The 13,620-nt window shown below is 38.1% G+C and overlaps 1 protein-coding gene across 1 annotated transcript; it reads left to right on the top strand.

Annotated features, from left to right (window-relative positions):
• The first annotated feature begins 399 nt into the window (after positions 1 to 399).
• SP6 (Sp6 transcription factor) lies at positions 400 to 1,503 on the top strand. Its single transcript, XM_032234504.1, has one exon. The coding sequence runs from the start codon at positions 400 to 402 to the stop codon at positions 1,501 to 1,503; it is 1,104 nt and encodes a 367-aa protein (XP_032090395.1).
• The last annotated feature ends 12,117 nt before the right edge of the window (positions 1,504 to 13,620 follow it).

Genomic DNA, 13,620 nt, shown 5'->3' with positions numbered 1-13,620 from the left:
ACAATGAACATAGGTCAAGCTTTTAAACACAATAATACAAATCAGTTTTTATTAGAAACTCCTCAAACTCCCAATGTGTTTTGAATTCAGAGCTTTTTTTTTAGGAAAATAATTATTAGCAAGAAGTGTTAACACAATTTAGTCACAAAATTACTCCCATGAACTTGAAATTCATTAGGACAAGGAATTTCCATTACATTTTAGGCATATATATTTTTCCATTTTGTCAAAACACTTGGGTTGGAGACCAAACCAGAAAGTTGGGGTTGTGCTAACTAAACGAGAGTTAATTTTAATGCATTGGTACTGTGAGTGATGATGTCTTACTTCTCTTTCTTCCCTCTTCCCTCTTTTACGTCTAGGTGTGTCTAAGAACCTACTCACCACGGGAGTTCTGCAATGCTCACAGCCGTCTGTGGTTCTCTTGGCAACCAGTGCTCAGAGACACCTTGTTCTTCTCCAAGCCACTTGGAGCTGCAGCCTCTGCAGACATATCAACCTCATACCAGCCCAGAAAGTGGGGGAGATTTTCCATCTCCTCTGCAACCTACAGAACTCCAGCACTTGCCTTTGGCTGCACCTGAAACGGAATACTCAGGTAACAGTGGTTACGAGCTGCATGGATCTTCAAGGGTAGATCTGGACAGCGAAAGCCAGCTGCCACCCGGGTCATACGCTAAGCTTTTACAAGCATCACCGGATATGTCTCAGCATTATGAACCTTGGTTTAGACCTACACATTCAGGCAATGCCACCGATGACAATAATGTCAATCCATGGTGGGATCTCCATGCTGGATCTAGCTGGATGGATCTTCAAAGTGGTCTCCAACCACCAGGCCACACAAGTGGGCTTCAGCCAGCCTTGGGTGGCTATGGTTCTGCAGAACATCAACTCTGTGGTCCACCTCATCACCTGCTGCCTTCAGCACCACACCTTATGAACCAAGAAGTTATTAAATCCCTGGATTCTACTCAAGAGCCTCACCCATTGGAGCAAGCTGGGGATAGTAGCGGAAGACCAAAAAGCTCACGACGTTCAGTGACCCGGAGCTCTGGCCAAGCTGCTTGTCGATGTCCTAACTGTCAAGAAGCTGAAAGGGTGGGCCAGTGCCCTGATAATTCCAAAAAGAAGCATCTGCACAACTGTCATATTCCTGGTTGTGGCAAGGCATATGCGAAGACATCCCATTTGAAGGCTCACTTGAGATGGCACAGTGGTGACCGTCCCTTTGTCTGCAATTGGTTGTTCTGTGGAAAGCGCTTCACCCGCTCCGATGAATTGCAAAGGCACCTTCAGACGCATACAGGATCCAAAAAATTCACCTGCCCTGTTTGCAATCGAGTCTTCATGAGAAGTGACCATCTAAGCAAGCATATGAAGACACACGATGGTGCCAAGGAAGAAGCTGAAGGAGAGGCTAAAACTGGACAAGATCCTCCTGCTAAAATCAAACGGGAATCTGAGGGAAGCACTTCAAGTGCTACTCCTCAGTCCAATTGAGCCTTTTTCTTTTCATCTTTTCTCAAGATGTCCAGCCCTTCCCATCTTTCTATAATGGTCAATCCTGGGTCTGTAACTTCCTATTCATGGCTATAGGATCAATCCGTCCTGTGACATGAACGTTAGTCTGTCCTTAGATGCAATGTTATTTATTTTGTAGGAGGAAAGAGCGATATTGTTGGGACAGTTTGGAAAGTCCAGGCCTTTAGCAGCTTTGGGTGGGACTTCATATTGTACTTTTGTTTAGGGAATATAGGAAGATACTGTTGTAAGGAGGTTACAACAGTAACCTGGTTAAGGAGGTGGGTTGGGTAAGTGGCATCTTGAGACAGTTACAAATGGAGGGATGTAGTCCTTGCCTCCTTCCATTTGAATGTTAGGTTTCATGTTTTTGCTATATACAAAAATCACAAAAACATACAAAGGGTCATAGTGGAACCCCACATTTGGTTCCAGTTTAGTAGGTAACATGGAAATGTCAACCATACTTCAGTTTCCATGGGGGATTTTTGGGGAGGATCATGAGTAGAATTCTTGGCTTGCATCTCAGACAGCTACCTCACTCTGTTCCAAAAGCAGAGATCTTAGACCATATCCTTAATTATTGATACAGGTGGCTGTAAAAGTACTTTAGCTTTTTTTTGGCAGTTGGTGACACTTGTAAATTACCATAATATGGAATACCATAATTCAACCTTTAAAGTTTCCAGAAGTCCCAACTGAAACATACATTTCTATATGCCTTTGGTGCTAGTGTTTTGTTTAGATTATCTATTAAAAATAGATGTTCTAAAATTGTTTATATTTTCAACCAAACACAAAGCATCTAGTCTCTCTAGGAGATATGACCATTTCCTTTTCATAGGAGAAAAAAGAATGAGAAGATAGAGAAAATTGAAGGAACTGAAAAATGATTTTTTTCAGGCCACTGAGAAAAGACAACTGAATATTGGGTGTAGAGCAGGATGGAAGTATCATATTTTCTCATAATTAATGTGCTGTTCTGTTAATATCTAGAACACTTTCTTATGATTGGATGTTTCTTTAATTCCACAGAAATAAGAGGATTTCCTTAGTACAAGGGAGAAAATCTGTTTTGTGTTGATTAAGTAGAAATGGCTAGCACTTTTTCTGTACACACACTTTAAAAATGTATGTTCTCTCAGTCCTCCAAGCCTTTTTCCCTACTTCACTATGCCTTTAAAGTATCCTTGCAAAGAAAGTATGTACTAAAGTTGTGGGTTAGGACTCAGTTTCTGATTGCCCCAGGGCAAATTCAGCAATTAAGGATGTGTATTTTGTTTTGTTTTGTTTTGTTTTTTGCATTCTTACTACAGCAGATGGCAAACTAGTTCATGCACATGAATTGAGGCTATCTTTCACTTATGTTAATACCATTCTTGATTTCCAGCTGTGTAAAAAGTGATTTAACTTTTGCTCACAGTACTGACTCACAACCAGGATAGATCAGATTTGATTTAAGATCTGATCCTAGAACATTTTTTTTGTTTCAGACATGATGTGCAATTTTTTTGCAAATTGCAATTACAATACATGTTGTGCAAGGAAAATAATATAAGCATTGAAAAAAAAATCTTATTTGTACTTGTTTTTTTAATTTGGATAGAAATATGCAGATTTCTGCTCAGAAACTGAATGTGGAAGGGCTGCACCATACTGTATACTCTGGATTGCTAGTAATCCTTTTTGAGCCAGGTAAGTGTTTGAGGTATATTTTCACGAATGAAGGCAAATATACATATCCCAGCATAATGTTGCAGGATTCAGTCTGGGTCGGTCACTGGGACCAGAAGTTTAGTCTTCCAAGCTTTCAGACATGCTGGAGCCCATCCTCACGGAACTTCTCTGTCATCAGAATATGTGCTTTGGGCTATTCTATGCTTAGTATTTATGTGATGCCTGGTTGTGTGTGGTTTTTTTTAATCGTTGATTGAGGTGTTGATGGCCACTTATTAAGTCATTGGCTGTTATGTACCTGTGCTGCCAAATCTTTGGCTCCTAAGTACCTGATAAGCTAGTGTAAATCAGCATTCCTGTTGATAACAAAGGGCCTGTTTTCCAGGCTTCAGTCGTTTCCCTGGCTATCTTTGGACCTGCTTGGCCAACAATCTTAGTATCTGCAAAATTGAATGTACACCCTTGTTCATTGCAAAGTAAGGCTATCAATGAGTTGGGGTCTCCTCGTCTGACTGCTCTCTTGTGTTCTTGCAATCTGGTGGTTAGCTTTCTCCCTGTCTGTCCTACATAGTTATGGAGGCATTGTATGAATTGCCTCTGTGACTATGATTGCCCTTGTGACCTGCATGGATTGCTTCTGTGATTATATAGGAGAGACAAGGAGGAAGCTAAGCATCCAATTGCAAGTACACAAGAGAGAGCTGTAAGATGAGAAGACCCAAACTCATTGATAGCCTTGAACAAGGCAAGCAATGAACAAGGACATACATTCCATTTTGCAAATACTAGGATTGTTGGCCAAGTCAGGGAAATGATTGAAGCCTGGAAAACAGGCCCCACCACTCAACAGGAGTGCTAATTTACCACTAGCTTATCAGGTACTTATGAGCCAAGGACTTGGCAGCATAAGTACACAACAGCCAATGACTTAATAACTGGCCATCAGGGCCTCAATCAATCAATTTTAAAAAAAAAACACACATAACCAGGCATCACATAAATAGCCCAAAGCACACATTTTGGTGAGAGAGAAGTTCTCTGTAGAGAGGCTCCAGCACTAGTCTGAAAGCTCAGAAGATTAATAGCAATAGCAATAGCAGTAGACTTATATACCGCTTCATAGGCCTTTCAGGCCTCTCTAAGCGGTTTACAGAGAGTCAGCATATTGCCCCCAACAATCTGGGTCCTCATTTTACCCACCTCGGAAGGATGGAAGGCTGAGTCAACCCTGAGCCGGTGAGATTTGAACCGCTGACCTGCTGATCTAGCAGTAGCCTGCAGTGCTGCATTTAACCACTGCGCCACCTTGGCTCTAAAACTCTGGTCCCAGTGACCAGAGGTATATTTTGCACAAAAAGCAGTAATTCCTTGTGCCCATCTCTTAATCTCTCAGCAGACCACTTGAGCATACCATAAATAGTAACACTGGTTGATATTTAAAATATTTTTAAGATCAAGATTTGGAAGTTTACTTTGAACACAATTGTCTTCACTAAAACAACTGCATTAACTGTCTACAAATAGCAAAACATTTACCCCACAGTTTTCTCTCTAAAATTTGACAAGTCCAATACTGTTCCAACTGATATTATAACCCTCTACTAATAATATTCTATATGATGGTGAGGTTTATAGGCAATTCTGATTTAGGATAATTTACTCAATCTCCTTCAACCCACCCCCAATTTGTTTCGGTTCTTCAAAGCAGTTCTACACCCCACAATCTTAGCATTTTTCTTCCTCATTAATGACCCCACCTGGGAAGTTCAACCACACCGCCTGTTACCCAGTGGGGATTTAACTCATGCATTTTCTGGCTGATGGCAATGTTCTTGGCTGCTCCTGCCCTTCTTTCCTGCACAGTATGCTGTACACTTCATACTATTGGCAGAAGGGAGGACTTTTAAGGAAAAAGGAAAATCACTTGAGATCTTATGCACCCTCATAACATGAAGGTGTCCAGACATGTCCAGGTCAGAAAACAAGGGAGGAAGGCAATATCTAACAACAATTGCTTGGGAAATGCTCATTAAAAAATTTAACTCAGCCCAAAGGAAGAATCCTTCTATGTTTTTCTAAGAGAGGGGGAAATATTGACTCTTTTAAAGTGATCTCTCTGGCTGCAGTTCTAACATTTACAAGCAGTTGCAGTTCTAACATTTACAAGTTTATATCCATTACACTTTAGCTAGAGATGTGCAAGTTAGTGACCCTTAAAGAAGATTCTTTGCATGGGGTTCAACAAAACTTTCTTCCTATCAACCAAGACAACTAGTGACAATAGATTTCACTGACAGACTATGTTGCAAAGAGGGTAGTGGGAGGGAGGGAGTAAATAAAGTGGTTAATTTGGGTACTGAATTTCAGTTTAATGACACTCCAAAAATTAATATCAAATGAAATGTGGTATATTCAAGCAGTGTATTAGCTATTAAGCTTTTATGAGGAAATTCTTCCTAATTCTATATCCCTTTGTGTGGAAGTTGTACAGCAAGTACACAACATTATGCATGAGTTTAAAAGGCTCCCTAATGTTCCTCCTTGCTTGTGACAGAACGCAGATATTTAAGTCAATGAATTTATACTCCATTACTCTAAAAAGCCTGAAATTAAGCTAGAGATTCTATTAGATGAGAGGGACAACATGCCCTCATTTTTTTTCTCAGACTGATTACTTCCAGGAGAATATCCCACAACAATATAAGCATTAAACTTTGTGGATAGTTTTTTTCTGAAAGATTTCTAGTGAAAAGCATTTCTGAAGGAAACATACAGCGACACTCATGGTCACAACAGAATGGCCATCTAAGGTGTTTGTGTGCTTATTCAAATTATGGCACAGTATATGAGTTGTAGACAATCCTCATGTGCCACTTAATATTTGAAAATATCTCGTCCTTCTCTTCTTGTTGGACACAACCTTGGTTGGGAAAAAAAAATCCTCACCTGCTGTGTATATAGAGAAAACAAGTCCAAATTCTCCACTTCAAAATACATTATTGCTTGTCTGGCTCCAGAAATAAATTGCCTCTGTCTTTATAGATTCCTATCCTCTATTCAAAGGATTATTCCTGTTCAAATCCAGTTTTTTTAAAAAATAAAGGACAGCAGAAAAGATTGTATCTGCCCTTCATCTAAGCATATCAACTAACAAATTGGTCCCTTGGTCAAAAGCTTCTTCATTATGGCAAGATAATACAATTGTCCTTATTTTAAATTTTGAATATACACATGCAACATAGCATATATATATAAAAGGCCTAATGCAAAAAAAATGTCTCTTGCCTCGATTTTGGTTTCTAAGTGGCTAGAAAATGAAGTTATGTATTCTGCAAAAGACAGACACTTCTGCACTAAACATTAGTAGGCCTATATGTCTCTTAGGATATACAAGGTTGTGTGTGTGCAGGAGAAACTTCATTCCTGTGTGGAAATCCCACGAGCAATGGCTGCATCTGCCGGGTGCATTTTGTGCAACTTGCTGTCCATTGAGTGCCTGCCAAATGCCTAAGACACCTGCTCCTTTCCCACACCCACTTCTCTCTCGCCTGCCACTCTCTTTGCCCCGGGGAGAGCTGATGCAGGCGAGGGGGAGGTGGGAAGAGTTCCCAAAAGCCAGAGAAGCAGGCCCAGCAAGGATTCCAATGAGATGGCCCAATTGTGTGGGGCAAAAAAGGGTGTGTTGCAGCACCTGTCTCCTGTACAAACTGGGCCTTACATTTTAAATTAACTTTTCTTTTAAAAAATAAAGCTGCATGAGTGAGCTCGATATGAAGTACTTCAGCTAATGCTTTGTAAGGACGGTTTGAGAGTATAATATTCATTTGATATTGAGACTTCTTCCCTCATTTAGGGAGGTTTTATCTGAATTTCTTGTGCCCCCCTCTACTTTCAGAAGATGAGACACATTGCCTTTTGCAAGATTGTGACAATTACAAGCCAAAAGATTGATTTTTTGTTTTCTTGGTCCTTCCCACCTAAAAGTTCTATTTTAAGACAAAATAGGTTGCTTTATGTAGTAAATGTTATTGCAATTATAAACCCACTCCACCCAAGTCTAAACATCACTAAACATTTGAGTAAATAATACTTCAAATACTCACTGTATGTCTGCAAAGAAATTAAAAAAGGGGGATGAAGGAAGAAAGTAAATACAAAACAATCACAGAATACCAATTTCGAAACCTTGCTTCTGCTTTGTGGAAGTTAAAGCTTTGGAGTGGGTGCTGCCAAGATCTGTTTGCTCCAAACTTTTTTTTTTTTAAATAAAGATACATTTTTAGCCCTTGACATTGTAACATGTAATACTAAAGGATTGTTCTAACATTACCAGAGTTATCCTAAGTGGCTTTTTTATTTAAAATAGTCCCATCTACAATTTTCCGGTCTGTAGTACAACTCACTAAAGGATATGTATCTGGGTTCTGTATTGAAGCAGAGAGTTTTGCAACATCAGTTACAACAATCAGCAGTTTTGAAACTCTCGTGAAAATGTGTGATAAAACAAGACCGTGTGGATTTATCTATCGTGTGGGATATCATATATGGACTAGCAATATATATTAATATATTAATATTTCACCTAGATTAGTAAAACATAATAAAATATAAACATTAAAAAGATCTATGTTCAAACACCAATGTCTAGGCTATCTAAGCATTGAAGCACAGCATCGTTTATATTAACAAGTGTGGATTTTAAATGCTAATAGGATTTCTTTTTCCTTTAAAATCCAAAGTCTCCAAATTCAGAAGAATGGCACTCATTATTACAGTAGCAATAGTTTCCTTTGTGACTTGTTCCAGTCCAGTTTTTATGTACATAAATATTTGAGAGATGCCATATATGGAGCAATAGGTGGAGGAATCAATAGAAATGCTGTATATAATAGATGTTGAGGTTTTCTTTTAAATTATAATTAGAGGAAATACTATTAACAAGATCTGGAAATTATCTTTTTAAAAGTATCAAACTCTAGAATATCCAGTTCTAGAACAATATCTGACAACTACAATATCCTGCTTGACATATTTTATCCCAAGGTTTTATGTATGCTTTGATCTAATGGAGTAAAGCTGTGTAAAAAAAACATACCTGTAATTCTCCTTGGCACAAATAGATAATGAGTGTATCTTACAACTGAATGGAATTTTCAAGCTACATAACCAAGTAACTACAATCCTTTCAGCAGAGTTCAAAAAAAATTACCTGTAAAAAAATGCCTTGGTCTAGTTCTTGGGTTCTAACATACACAAAGCCAGTTTTACATATATTTTTGAAATCCCTTCCAAGGAATGGGTGAACTGTAGCGTAAAACATGGAAAGAACTGGCAGAAGAAATATGGAAAAAAAGAAAAAGGAAAAAAGAATTTCCAGTGCAGTAAGAAGGCCATTCATAAAATTCCTGGTTTGGCTCTTTTTATCTCATTTATTGCTTGTTAGATCTGAGCAATATTTTATGGATATAAAATAATTTTACAACCCTTGTCTTATCATTTTTCATTAAAAACAGTGAAAGTCAGTTGAAATATGTCACCTGAAATACAGGTAGTCCTCAACTTATAATTAATTGTCTAGGGGTCATTTGAAGTTACAACAATTCCCCCAATAGTTATTTATGACCCATTTCCAAAGGATACCTCTCCCTGAGGTCATGTGACCACATTTTGGTGCTCAGCAACTGACCTGCATTTACAGCCTTTGGTAGCTTCCTACAGTCATACAATCATGATTTAAGACTTTTCTTCTGGAAATCAACATTTTCTTCCAGTTTCCGACAAAACCATGGCTCATAGAAAACAATAGATTCACTTCTTCACCGCCACATTTGCTTAACAAGCACCATAAAGATTGTAAAATTGGGTCATTCACATGATGATTTGCTTTATGACCATCACAACTTACAACTAATTATGAGGGTTAAATATGATCGTAAGTTGAGAACTATCTGTATAGCTCAAAAATGCCAAACCTGAATTCCATGCAGCTGTAAGAGCTTTGGATGCTCTCCCTTCAGAAGCTGTTCCTGAATTATAATGTATAATGTGATGGACAGGGAAAATATTGAATGCATGGAGAATAACTATGTTAAATGCATTTCATTACATTTTGAACAACGTGACAAAAACTCAGAGCACTGCTGAACCCAAAAGAAGAAGTGTATTCCTGTTTTATAGTTCATTTATTTACAGGACAGACAAGAGGCCCTGTGATATTTTTTTCTCTGCCTTCAGTGAATTCCTCCTAAGTTGCTGAACAGAACAGGGATTGGGTGAGAGGTATTGCGTATTTTCCAAAAGTAATTTCTGTTTGGAATACTTCCAGGCAGCATAATATAGGCAGAGGAGCCTAACTTATCTGTGTGGGGAAGTGTTCAATAGAGCTAACATATACCAAACTAGTAATCACAGCTTCTTCAAGCCTTATTGAAGCCAAGAGGAAATTCTTTTGTCTCCTGCCAAATAGTGTTGTATTTTGCCAGTGCTCTTACTGAAAAAAATCTGAAGTAGATCTGCATGCAGGAATTTTTCCCAAGCTTTCATGCAAGGTGGTGTAATATCCAAACACTTCTGAATGAAACAACAACGTCTACACTGTAATAAAGAAAGTTAGGAATTGCTTTAAAAGTAGTCTCTTTGGAACCAAGTTCTCTTCTGGAGACTTTGTAAACTGTCTATTTACTTTTCTTGACTACAGTGTTTTGCCCATTTTTCATTATCCACTGTCTATTTCAGTTTTATTTTATGGAAGACTCTTAGGTGTCAACCAGCAGCAATGAAAATGGAGACTGAAAACACCACCAGAAGGATGTAGAGCAAGCAGTGGACATCCTTGTGGTGGAGGTGGCTGCTAGATTGATGGCAGACTCCTCTTCCTCGTCCCCCTTGCTCTCTGCTCTCCACCATCTTTTTAGTTATCATAGTTTATGTATTTATTCTCACTTGTGTTTCTTTGTCATTGTTTACTTCATTGTTCTATCTTTCTGTTTATGTGCCTTTTCAGTTTTCCTCCTTTTTATTACTGTAAGCTGTCTAGAGTAGTCCCACTCTCGGCAGCTAATCCAATTTTGTTTATTTACAAATATTCAAAAACATTCCCCCAACCTTCCTTACGCAGGTCCTATGTGCAGAGCCTGATTTGAAAGCATTAGAACAAGAAAATGTTACAAATAAGGATAGATTGTAAAACATCTGATGTCAGTGAAAATAAGACAAATGAAGGTTCTTGCTATTAGGTCTGAGAATATAGTGAACTGTGGTGTGCAAATCATTTTCAATTTTTTTTGCTATCAGATAGTAATAGCTTTTTTTTCACAAGCAATCCTTTAGCTCACTTATTACAACCTAATAATATTTTCTTCTAAAGTAAGTCATGACTTGAAAACACTGAAATGTAAGTTGAATAAAGTGCATGTTTTAATGTTTAAATCTCCTCCTCCTTTGTTTCCAAGTATTTTGTGCTTTTCTCTTTTTTTCTGTCATTTTACATCATGGTCTTTTTCACTGTAGATGGTTCACTTTCCCCAAATTAACAAATTGCAAAGTGAAGTCTTGGATTACCAAAATCCCATGATAATATGTAAAAAAGGGGGCATAGGAATAGACATGTAAGGGAAAGGGAAAAGACTAGTTAGTGGTCTCAACAGATGTCCCCAAGATTTATCCTCAGAGTTGAAATTCCATACATATAAATAAGATATTTGGAATATGTTCCTAATTGCATCTATTCCCCCACCAGAGAGGGAGGCCAGGTATGTTACAGATCCCCTTCATCAAAGAAATCCACCTAGTAGGACCAAGAAAAAGTTGTTTCTGTGGTGGTTCCCTACCTGTGGAGCATAATTCCCATGGAGATAAGAATCCATCTTGTTACTCTTCCAAAAGGCCCTGAAGATGTGGTTTTGCCAACAGGATCCTCAGTGATAATGACCCAACCAAATGTGTTGAATGCTGTACCAGAAGGGTGGGATATCTGTATGTTGGATTTGTATTTGGGGTTTTATTTTAATAAGCCACCCAGGGTCATCACAAGTGAGTTAAATTTAATAATGAAATGTTTTAGATGGGAGTATTACATTGGCATTCATCAATCTCAGAAGATTATGGTATTGTGTTCTGGAAAGAGGTAAAACTGGAGTATCCTCTCCAGAGCACGAGGCCTGGGTAGATTAATATGGAGGATAGATTGTTACCCAAGCAGCAGATGCCCACCTCTCCAGGTCACTGAAATAGTCCAATGGAATGACAGAGGCAATACGATTGGTTCCAGCTGCATCGCTGGAAGTATTAATAGAGCAAGAAAGGTAAAAGTGGGGGCCTTGAAGTTGCCTCCTATGGTGGCTGCATCATTTGTTCCATGATGGATACCATTAAAAGAATAGTAAAAGACATTAAGACATGAAATTTGTGTTTTGACAATTTCATTTAGAATGGAACTGATAAAAACAAGGCGTTTCTTAATGTTTCAGGCCATATAAACACTTTTGGGTTGGATGCACGTTACCAAGTTCTTCCAAAGGGAGATGCAGTTAACACTATTAAATGAAATTAATTCCCATGTTGTAATTGACATCAATGCCAACCAGAACATCTAAGCTTCCTTCGTGCTTGGATGTTCTGAACACTTTCTGCTGTGGCCACAAGATTTGCTTGAAAGGAGTGTTGCTACAGAAGAATATTGGACCATTCTAGGCTGTCATTGGAGGGGCTATCTGGTATTCCTTATCTTATAACTGCTAATATCCAAGTGATAGAAAATCAGTAATGGGCAAAGGAATCACAATTGCAAGATATCCATTTGGTATCTTGATGAACACACCAAATCCTTATTCTGAGGTAAAGAGTCAGGGTTTGGGCACAAAACCAAAGGGTGAAGCCAGAAATACTTGTCGCCCTGCATGTCTGACCAGAAAGCACAAGCTCCAATTCCCTATCAGTCTCAGTGAGCACTGTAGGTTCAACAAATGAAAACACCAGTTCTAGTTGTAGCATCATTAACAACTGTACTTGAAACAATTGTCTCAAGATTTGATTTGTTTTCATGATGCTACCTGAAGTCTAGAGGCAAAAAAGTAGGTGGTTTGGAACAACTAAGTCTCATTTGCAAACTTCCTGGATTTGCAAACACAGATGTCCTTTCATTTTTATTTTATATAAAAAATATAATTATTAAAAGAAAGGAGGGATGGAAGAACTCTCTTATATCTTCTGACTTGTAATGGTTGGGGACCCAGGAATCTGTTAGATTCCTGTCAAGGCTCATTCTTAGAAGGTGGCTAGGTGACTCTGAGACAATCATTCTCTCACCCAACCTATTTTTCAGGGAAAGAGCACTATGTACTGTATGTCCTTTTGAGTCTTATACAAAATGTGGAATAAAAATCTAATAAATGAGTAAACAATAAACAATAAAGCATTCAATTTATTAGTAACTTCAGAACAGCTCACTATCTGGCACAGTTTTAGTCTCATTTTGTATTTGTTGTTATACTGAAGATTACTAAATACGCTAAAGCTGAATTTTGGAAAAACTGCTCCTTCTGAATTAATCTCAAGAATTCAGAATCCTTCTGAATTAATCTCCAGAATACTTAGAAACTTAACTTAGGGTTACTTATTAACTTAGAAATCAAAATCATATTGTTATTATTTTGGCATTAAAAGGAAAATGACTTGTTCTTGGGTTTTTTTAACTTGGTTTGGTTTAACACCCAAATCTATCCATCTTTAAATATTTCACAGAAAAGTGAAAAATAAATAGGAGGATTAGGGTTAAAATTTGTACCCTATGTGAAATTCTGGGAAAAAAGCAGGATGATGGTACTGAACAAAATGAAGCTTTAACTTAGCATGACACAAGAATTTGAAGAAAAAACATTTCAGGTTTTTGGGTGGGTGGGAAGGGAGATAAAGGAAATTGCTAACTGACATACACTTAACATATCAGGTAATCAATTTGAAAAGTGGCAATTAGTTTTACCTAGACTCAGAGTAAGAGTATATATTCTTGCCCATTCAAAATATAAACGTGATGGAAGAGTTGGGGAATTTCCCCATTGCAATTTGTGGGGGCAAAGGGCTAAAATGGATGCAGACTACTACACCCCTCCCCCTCCCCAAATACCACATGCAATCCAGATCTCCACATCTACTCTTCTGCAGACTCCTTTTTAGGGGTGGTGGTGGATACGATTAAGGACAAACTACACAAGTAACACAATATATTGGCTTAGCCATCAAAGCCTATATGCAGAATGCAATAAATAACATTGTATGCTAAAATCCAACCATTCCATTGTTTGGTCTCTCTCACACACACACACATACATACCCAAAAACACACACACATTTAAAGTACAATCCATTAGATTTATCACTTTCAAGTCAAATCACAGAAGTACAGTCTCAAATCCATGCAAG

Source organism: Thamnophis elegans, chromosome Z, assembly GCF_009769535.1.
Source record: "Thamnophis elegans isolate rThaEle1 chromosome Z, rThaEle1.pri, whole genome shotgun sequence".
Classification (NCBI taxonomy): Eukaryota; Metazoa; Chordata; class Lepidosauria; order Squamata; family Colubridae; genus Thamnophis; species Thamnophis elegans.
This window is presented reverse-complemented; position numbering and strand designations above follow the sequence as displayed.